Source organism: Herpailurus yagouaroundi, unplaced genomic scaffold (genome assembly GCF_014898765.1).
Source record: "Herpailurus yagouaroundi ecotype Mexico unplaced genomic scaffold, PumYag 569, whole genome shotgun sequence".
Classification (NCBI taxonomy): domain Eukaryota; kingdom Metazoa; phylum Chordata; class Mammalia; order Carnivora; family Felidae; genus Herpailurus; species Herpailurus yagouaroundi.
Genome location: NW_024412786.1, coordinates 2792656 through 2801703, shown reverse-complemented (window position 1 = coordinate 2801703; position 9048 = coordinate 2792656). Strand labels below are relative to the sequence as shown.

The window sequence follows — 9048 nt, the reverse complement described above, 5'->3', positions numbered from 1 at the left end:
GGCAGGTGAGGAAGCCCAGGGAGAAGGGACTTGAAACTTGTCACATAGTGAGTTGGGGCAGAGATAGGCCAGAACTCCAATGCCCAGCCAGTGCTGCAGGTGGGAGCTGCTTGCTAAAAAGGAATCTCAGGGGCGCCTGGGTGGCGCAGTCGGTTGGGCGTCCGACTTCAGCCAGGTCACGATCTCGCGGTCCGGGAGTTCGAGCCCCGCGTCGGGCTCTGGGCTGATGGCTCAGAGCCTGGAGCCTGTTTCCGATTCTGTGTCTCCCTCTCTCTCTGCCCCTCCCCCGTTCATGCTCTGTCTCTCTCTGTCCCAAAAATAAATAAACGTTGAAAAAAAAAAAATTTAAAAAGGAATCTCAAACCCTGACAGGCCCCCTCTCCCCTCCCTGCAGGGACTATGCGGCCATTGTCTTCTTTGCCAACAACCGCTTTGAGACGGGGAAGAAAAAACTGCAGTATCTGAGCTTTGGTGACTTTGCCTTCTGTGCTGAGCTCATGATCCAGAACTGGACCCTCGGAGCCGTCGGTGAGGCCCCCACTGACCTTGGTGCCCAGATACCTCCCCACCTTCTCAGGGCCTGGCTCTCCATCAGCAGTTTCTCCTGCAGGCCCCAGTCTCCAGCATCCTTTCTCTTCAGTGCCCCCACCGCAGCCACCTCTGGACACAGTCCAGTGTCCCCATGCACACCTTGTCTGCAGACAAAGGGCCTGCTACTTCTCTGCGGCCTGGGACAAATCACTCCGCCTTTCTGACACTTCCTCTTCGTGGGGTTCACTGAGGTGGTGGGTGTGGAAGGCTCAGGAGATCCCTGGAGGGGTTTTTACCCCCTGCCCCAACTCCCTTGCTGGGCCTCCTCCAGACTCCCAGGTGGCTGACATGGATGTGGATTTAGACAAGGAGTTTCTCCAAGACTTGAAGGAGCTCAAGATGCTTGTGGCTGACAAAGACCTCCTGGACCTGCATAAGAGGTGACCCCGGGGAGTCCACAGGGTGGGGCCCGAGTGGGGGCCCAGGCGGCTCTGGGCTTACCCTATCTCCCTACAGCCTGGTGTGCACTGCCCTCCGGGGAAAGCTTGGTGTCTTCTCTGAGATGGAAGCCAACTTCAAGGTCTGTGGCCCAGCCCAGCCTCTGTCCTTTGGGCATCGTCGGCCTCAGTGCACTGTCCCCATTGGGCAACTCTGCTCATGCCGGACATTGACCGGCAGGTAGTCGGCCACCCCTTCCACCCACCTGGGAGGGGAAAGTCAGCTCCTAGACATTGGGGAGTTATTTGATTGAGGGAGGTGGATAGATTTGGGAAGGGCCCTAACCCTCCTCCAGCCTCTGGGACAGAGGGCAGAGCTCCCAGGCTCCTTGCCCCACAGAACCTGTCCCGGGGGCTGGTGAACGTGGCCGCCAAGCTGACCCACAATAAGGATGTCAGAGACCTGTTTGTGGACCTCGTGGAGAAGGTGAGCTGTCCTGCTTGCCGTCCTCTGACTCCCCAACCTGGCCTGTCCCTGGGCTGTACCAATCCTAGATGTTTCCTTGGGCCCACAGTTCGTGGAACCCTGCCGTTCTGACCACTGGCCACTGAATGATGTGCGGCTCTTCCTGAATCAGTATTCGGCATCCGTCCACTCCCTGGATGGTTTCCGGTGAGAGACCCCGGACCTCCTTTCCAGCTTGTCCTTGCCGTAGCCAGCCTTCTGCCAGGGCCTAGCCCTCCTGCAGAGTCAGGGTTCTCTGTTCTGTCCTAGGGGTGGAAGTCTCTCTGTGGGCTCCACCTCTTAGAAGCTGTGACCTGACCTTGGGTAGGTTCCTTAAGCTCTCCATGTCTCCGTTTCCCCCATAGAATCTGGAGATGGTGATGATAACGATCATAAGAATATTATGAGGCGTGAAGGAGCATTTAGGCACAGGAAGCTCTCCGAGCAGTGCTCAGAAGCAGTAGGGATTCAGTAGAGGGCAGCCGTCACTGTTACTTTTATCATTACAGGCACCAGGCCCTCTGGGACCGCTACATGGGCACCCTCCGTGGCTGCCTCCTGCGCCTCTATCATGACTGAGGTCCCCTCCCGCCACCCTGCCCCCACTGACAATAAAGTTGCCATGACTTCGGAAGAGCCTGTGCATGGGAGTGTGCGTAGGTGAGCACGCATCTGTCTCTAAGGGTCAGGTGAACGAGTACACGGCTGTACGTGTCCGTGGGCCCCACAGACACTAGGATGGGTCAGCGCACGGTGTCGGTGCCCTCCCCACCCATTTCCGCACCCCAGCTGAGTACGCTTGGAAGCCAGGGAGCTTATCTTGGTTTATTCAAGCCGTAGCAAGATTAAGAGGACGGGCAAAAGCTTGGGCAGGGCTGGCGAGGAGACAGCTGGCATAGCAGGACAGAGCTGAGGGTCAGTCGCGCAGGCTCAGGGAGGGCAGGACACTGGGCGCTTCTTCGCTGGTTGGTCCACACGGGCAGTGAGCGGGTACTTGGTGATGCCACAGGTGTTATTCCCTCGGTACAGCCGGAAATACCCCTAGGAAGTTAAGGGGACCTCAGGGCCAGAAGGTAGGGGGAGGCCTACCCTGCCTCGTCCCCCGAATTGGTCTCCTTCTCACCTTCTCGCCCCATTTGGTGCCCCAGGAGTTCTTCAGGATCCAGAACGGGATTGAGCGGCGAGATTGAGGCTGGGCTCCGGCTGCCCCTGCCCGCCTGTCCGCCACTGACTCGCTCTTCCCAAAGCCCACAAGCAGGACAGAGTGGTCCACGAGGAAAGGGTCACAGGAGGTGGGCGTGGCCTCGATCACACCCTTCTTGTATAGCTGCAGCGGCAGAGGGGCTGAATCTGAGGCCACCTCCCCTAGATGCCTCTCCCCACCCCCACCCCCATTCCAGATCCTGTCCCACCTTCAGGAGCTTCATATTGATGGTCACGGTGATGGGGCCTTGGGTGGCCAGGTACCAGGCGATTTCTGGGGGTGGAAGGTGCCATTAGGCCTTGCTTGCTCTGTGCCCTTTGTTCTTGGCTCGTGGTTCTACCTCCCGTCCCCACCCTCCACCTCTCTGTCCCTCCATCTCTGTCTGTAGCCCAGTCTGTTTGTCTCTATCCTGGTATGTCTGTCCCTGTTACTCTCCCCCCACGCCTGCCCTTGTCTCCCCTCTGCCCGCACTCTGCTCGTTGTCCGGCAGCATGATGAAATCCTGGATCCAGGCCACCTTCTTACGCTTCTTGGCCAGGCACCGGTGGGGTTTGACCTGCCCTTGGAATGGGTAGTCCTTTTCGCTGGCCAGCCCACCTGGAGATAAGCAAGGCCAGGGAGGAGGCTCAGCTCCTGAATGTTGCTCCCACCTCCCCCCTACCCCCACCTCCACCACAGCTGCCCGGAGAGGCAGGGCACTCACTGTTGTTGAGGACGGTTATGAACGCATCCCAGACGAAGCCACCCCTGCAGCCATCCCCACAGCGGCCACAGTCGAGCAGCTCTGGTGCAAGAAGGGACAATGGGGGTTGACTATGCCCTGGCCCCCCGCACCTCCCTCTCCCCCGTCACTTGCCCCACTCTGTCAGCCATACCCTGCACGGAGAGTTCTACGGACTGGCGGTATTTGATGCCCCACAGGGCCTCGATGTTGCCTGCGGCTGCCATGGCCCAGCAACAGCTGCAGCTTTCCTGCACGAGGGGGGCAGCAGAAGAGATTTCTGGGCCTTGCCCCCGCCGTCCCTCCACCCCAGGGCTGAACTAGGCCGGACTGGGGCAGGTACCTGCTTCTTGACGGATGAGATGACTCCATCCAACTTCCGCCAGTCACAGGTTGAGGGCACTGACTCCCCCCACTCTTCAGACCCTACCTCTCTGCCCACTTTGGGAGCCTCTCCATCCATCCTCCGATGCCCGTAGAGCCGGCCAAACTCCTCCTCTGGGGGTATAGACAGGACCACCAGGGTCACAACTTAGACCCCTTCTCCCCCACATCCTGCCTCGCATACTCCAACCATCCACCTCCTCGGTTATTTGAGTCCCCATAATACCCTGGGAGACCGGCGTGGATGTCGAGGCCCGGAGAGCAGCCAGATTTCTTCCTAGGATGCATCCCCGTGCACTTGCTGCCTTGCCCCTGAACTGGGCTGGGGCCCAGACCTGACCCTGCTCTCTGTGACTTGGGGCAAACAACCAGGCCTCTGGCCCTCAGGGTCCCTCTCTGGGAAATGAAAGCTGGACGTCTGCCCCGTCCATCTGCCAGGATCCCTGGAGAAGTCACTGCTTCCCCACCTACCACCTAGGGTCCAGGAAGTGTCCATTACCTGTGAGGTCACTGAATGGAGTCACCCCAAACTCGGCTGTGCCTAAGTCTTCCTCCTCCAGCTGCTGAGCCTGGGCCAGGTTGTGTGCAAAGATGTCCAGGCGGCGAGCATACTCTGGACCAAAAGAGAGTTGTCTTAAGCTGCCTCCTAAGCCCCCGTGGGCAGGAAGTGGCCGCTGGCTGGGCATCCTACCACCCACACTCACCCAGGTGAGTGTTCACTCTTCTCTTGTGGCCGCTGCAGGCCAAGGAAGTGGCTCCCCAGCCTGTCTAGGGTTGGGTTTTCCCCAGAGGCAGCAAGGGGGACATCTCTGCCCACCCACGGAGAAGATAAGTGAAGGGTCTGAAGGAAGGCAGAGTGACTCAGAAAGGAAAAGTGGGTGATCAGAGACTGGCTTCCTGCCAGGTTACATTCTCCACCTCCAATTCACACCTCTGATTGCAGGTTCGGAGCTGAAATATGATGAAGGTGGGGAAGGAGTGGGGGTTCAGGCCCATGGCATGGGCAGCTTGGCCTGAGAGGTGTCCACAGACCACTCCCCTGTGGAAGATGAGACCCAGAGAGGGCAGGGGCAGGGCTGCGACCTCATGTGCACGGAGAGTGAGTTCCCAGCTTGGTGTTTCTGAGTGAGCTCATGGCAGCAGTCAGCCCGCTGCCTGGAGGCAGAGGAAAAGTGGCTGTGGAGGCGAGGGATCCTCTCCGCCCAGGGCAGACCCCCGACAGCTGCTGCCTGCCCTCCAAGTTCATAGCAAAGAATGATTAGGAATGATTGTACGTTTAGGAAACCAGGGAGTGCACCCCCAGCCATGCCACTGTCCTGCTGAGTGCCTTTGGCCAAGCCGATTCCCCACCCTGAATCTTGATTTCCTCATCTATTAAATGGGAGAAGGGGGTTGGGCCGGAGATGTACATTCCCCGTGATACCTTCTGGGTTGGAGTAACTCCGGTTGTACTGGATCCGGAACAATGTGAAGGCCTGTTTCAGCTCCAGCGGCTGGGGTCCTGGGTCCTAGCAGGGAACCAAGGGGGTGGGGAGTGGGAGGGGAGAGCGGGTGAGGAGTCATTGCTGGGACCCCACCTCACCCCAGCCTTGCAGGGATTGGGCTGGGGATCAGCAGCTTAGCCTGCTCTGTCTCCCCGAGCATGTCAATCACTTTTCCAGCCTTAGTTGCTCCCCCCTGAGAAATGGGAATAAGGCTGTTGTTTCTGAAAGGGTGAGACCCAGGCATGGGATTTGCGGGAGGAAGGGTATGGGAAGCAGGTGGGGGGCACTTACCTGGCTCCTAAGGGAGCTCTTGATGCCTTGAGCCAGGCCGGCCATAGACAGGACCAGGAGGCAGGAAAGGTAGACAGTAATTGCCATGATGCTGCAGACAAGAGTACTGGGAGCAGGAAGCTGTGCAAACCAGGCCGGAGGGGCCGAGGGGGCGGAGCTGGAGAAACCACGAAGGGGAAACCAGGTTGGGAGGGGTGGACCCCTCCACACAGGAGCTACCTCAGACCTTCAGGCTTTTGTCCTATACAGCCCTCTGCCTGCCTGTTGCCCACCCCACCCTTCTTCTTTATTCAGCAGAGGCCCTCTGTCCACCCTGTTCTGGGCAATTCTAGGGATACAGAGGTGGATCTGTCCTTAAGGAAACAGGAATAGACAGATCCTAAGTGAGGAGTGACCGTGTACGGCCATCAGTGTCATGACGCGAAAATCCAGGGGGCTATGGGTGCCACAGGCTCCTGACACCTGGGTCCGGGTGGAGGGCAGTCAGTGCCCCCTGGAGAAGTACTCTTGCTCATCCTGGGGAGCTCAGTCAGCTCAAGGGTCACCCTCCAAAAAGTCTTCCCTGTTGCCCCTCCTCTGACGTAACCAGCAGCCCCTTGAGCCCCTGCTGTGCCTGTGCCCGCTCGCCTCCCAGCCACACAAGAAGCATCTGATACACCTGTGTCCTCAGCACCCAGCACAGGGCTGGGCACAGAGCAAGCTTTATGGATGTTCGTAGACCGAACAATTGGTTGTTGGCGGGTTTTGAACAGGAAAGTTCAGGCTCTAGGGTACAGTAAGCGGCAGCTACTGCCTTCTAGTCCTCATTCTTATCACAGTCTGGGGGTGGAGATGAGGGGTCTGGGTGGGCCTGAGGGGCCAGATGGGGTGCAGAAGGGGTGAGGGCAGGGGAAGTCTGTGCCCTGGAGGTCAGGAGAAGCGTTGCAGGGAGGCGACTCCGAGTGGCAGGTGCACTGAGGTCTCAGCACAAAGATGGAGGCTCAAGTCTGGCCAACTGCGCCCCCCAGCCATTCCCCTCTCAGCCTCGGATCCTCATCTCGCAGTGGCAGCAACAATTCCTTTGAGTGGGACGACCGTGGGGCACCTATGACCCCGGCTGGCACAGAAGAGGCGTTCAAAATGGTGGGCTCTTAATACTCTACTCTGGGGCAAAGAACCCGGAGAGTCTTGGAATCAGAGTGCCTGAGTTCAAATCCTGTCCTTCCCACTCTGGCTGTGCCTCGGCAAATTTCAGCCTCTCTCATCTGTGAAATAGGGTGATACCGGTCCCCCTTCCCTGGCTGGGCAGGAGGATTGCATGAAATGCATGCTGGTGCCCAGAAAGGTTATACATCTTAGTAATAACTATTCTTTTTATTTTTTAATGTTTATTTTTGAGAGAGAGCACAGAGGAGGGGCAGAGAGAGAGGGGGACAGAGGATCTGAAGCGGGCTTGGGCCTGACAGCAGCGAGCCCTATGCGGGGCTTGAACTCATGAACTGTGAGATCGTGGCCTGAGCTGAAGTTGGACACGCAACTGAAAGCCACCCAGGCACCCCATTTTTTAAAGTTTATTTATTTTTTAGATAGGCTCGGGAGGGGCAGAGAGAGAGAATTCCAAGCAGGATCCGCACGGAGCCCAATGCGGGAACTCACAAACTAAGAGATCGTGACCTGAGCCGAAGTCGGCCACTTAACCGAGCCACCCAGGTGCCCTAAGAACTATTACTTTGGTTATTTTTTAATTACCACTTTATTGAGACATAATTCAGATGCCATAAAATTCACCCTTTTAAAGCGTACAATTCAGTGGTTTCAGAGTATTTGCATAATTGTGCAACCATCACCACCATCTGGTTTCAGAGTATTTTCCTCACCCCAAAAGAAACCCATGTCCATTAGCCCTCCCTTCCCCTGGCAAACCCTAATTTGTCACCCAGATTTGTCCATTCTGGATGTCATATATATGGGATATGAGGACCTTTGTGTCTGGCTTCTTTCACCTTGTGTAGTATTTTTTCAAGATTTATCCTTGGAGCACATATCAGTACTTCATTCTTTTTTTGTGGCTGAATAACATTCCATCATATTACCACATTTTGTTTATCCATTCATCAGTTAATGGGCATTAGATTGTTTCTACATTTTGGTTTTATGAATGGCGTTGCTATGAGTGTTGTGTATAGATCTTTTCCTATGGACACAGTTTTCCAATTCCCTTGGGTATGTACATGGGCGTGAAAGTTCCGGGTCATGTGGTAACACTCTGAGGTCCTTCCAAACTTTTTCAAAGAGGACCACAGTCTATGAGGGTTCCAGCTCCTTCGTATCCTCGCCATCACTTGTTATTGTCTGTCTTTTTGGTTTCAAAGAGCTATTGTTGTTAGCGTCCTCGCCCCTGTGGCTGGGAAGGGTCTGGGGGGTGGAGGGTACACTCTTCAATGAACCCCAAGGGCTGATATCGGTACCCACGTGCCCCCGTCGGCACACCCTCTCCCTGGGCGGGGCCGCACTGGGGGCGGTCGTGAGGATAAACAAGGGTGGGAAAGGGAAGGGAGGGCTCAACAGTTCCCGCACGTCTTCGGCCCCACGCGGGAGATCCCTGCACTCGCTCCCCTTTCCCGTCTGGCCCCGCCCTGAGACGTGGGCAGGACGAGGCCCCGCCCCTTCCTGGGAGCCAACTCCGCCTAAACTCCTCCCCGAAAGGCGCGCCCGGCTCGGGAGAGAAGGCCGAACCCCGAGGTGGCGGGGGAGGGCGGGGGACGCGTCTGGGTGGGAGGAGGGCCGGTAAGGCACTGGCCCCGGACCCTGGCGTCCTGTGCGCCCAGGTTCAGCCCTGCCCGCCTTCTCAGGGGCTTCCATTCATTCTGGGCCAAAAGGGAACTGCCGCCCCCGCTTCCAAACTGTCGTAGCTTCCCAGATGGATTGTTCGGAGGAGGCGGTCCTGGAGTGAAGGGACCACCTGGCTGACAGCCCTAGAGATGGAGGCGAGAAGGGACAGACATGAACAGTTCTGGGCCTGGGAACGTCCTCAGGCGAGGGTCTGGGGACCCTGAATGAAATTTTGGTGTTTACAGAGTGACTGTCCGGGTGCAAGGGATAAAATTCTGGAGGGCGTAGAGGGAGGGTCCGGAAGCCCCGGGATTAGGTGGGGTCCAGGTGCCCAGGATGACTTTCTGGGAGGCGCAGAGTGTGGACGCCCCGGCATTTAGATGTGGGTGCACAGGATGGAATTCTAGGAGCCCAGATTAGCGTCCAGGTGCACAGGATGACATTCTGGGGTGCGCAAAGTGAGGGCCTGGGGGTTCCCCTGGTTGAGTCTGGGGGCCTGGCATCAAGGCCATGCCCCCAGGATCGGGCGCTAGGGGGACCCTGGCCCTGCGCCGGGAGGCGGCTCCGGGCAGCGCCGCGGGGGACCGGGTGGGGGCCTGCGGCTGGCCGGGGGCGGAGAAGCGGGGGGTCGGGGTCCCTCCCCCTGGCGCGGGCTCAGGAATCCGCCGAGGGGCGGGCGG

The 9048-nt window shown here is 57.9% G+C and overlaps 2 protein-coding genes across 3 annotated transcripts in view; one reads left to right on the top strand and one right to left on the bottom strand.

The window, feature by feature from the left end:
* Positions 1–2109, top strand: part of FIBP (FGF1 intracellular binding protein) — a 4341-nt gene extending 2232 nt beyond the window's left edge. Inside the window, exons 5-10 of the mRNA XM_040466178.1 lie at positions 395–528; positions 863–971; positions 1048–1111; positions 1369–1455; positions 1544–1641; positions 1983–2109. Coding sequence (XP_040322112.1) covers positions 395–528; positions 863–971; positions 1048–1111; positions 1369–1455; positions 1544–1641; positions 1983–2052 — 562 coding nt within the window. The 3' untranslated portion in view covers positions 2053–2109. The remainder of the gene's footprint in view (positions 1–394; positions 529–862; positions 972–1047; positions 1112–1368; positions 1456–1543; positions 1642–1982) is intronic.
* Positions 2110–2278: 169 nt separating this feature from the next.
* CTSW (cathepsin W) lies at positions 2279–5668 on the bottom strand. 2 transcript variants are annotated; one of them, XM_040466176.1, is made up of 10 exons: positions 5558–5668; positions 5206–5290; positions 4282–4395; positions 3742–3896; positions 3553–3649; positions 3381–3461; positions 3149–3274; positions 2886–2950; positions 2597–2800; positions 2279–2514 (listed from the first exon to the last, which is right to left on the bottom strand). In XM_040466176.1, exons 1-10 carry the CDS (start codon positions 5642–5644, stop codon positions 2404–2406), a joined length of 1125 nt encoding a protein of 374 aa, XP_040322110.1. In that variant the 5' UTR covers positions 5645–5668; the 3' UTR covers positions 2279–2403. The 2 variants fall into 2 exon arrangements, with proteins under 2 accessions (XP_040322110.1, XP_040322111.1); XM_040466177.1 differs by lacking the exon at positions 3381–3461.
* Positions 5669–9048: the final 3380 nt, after the last annotated feature.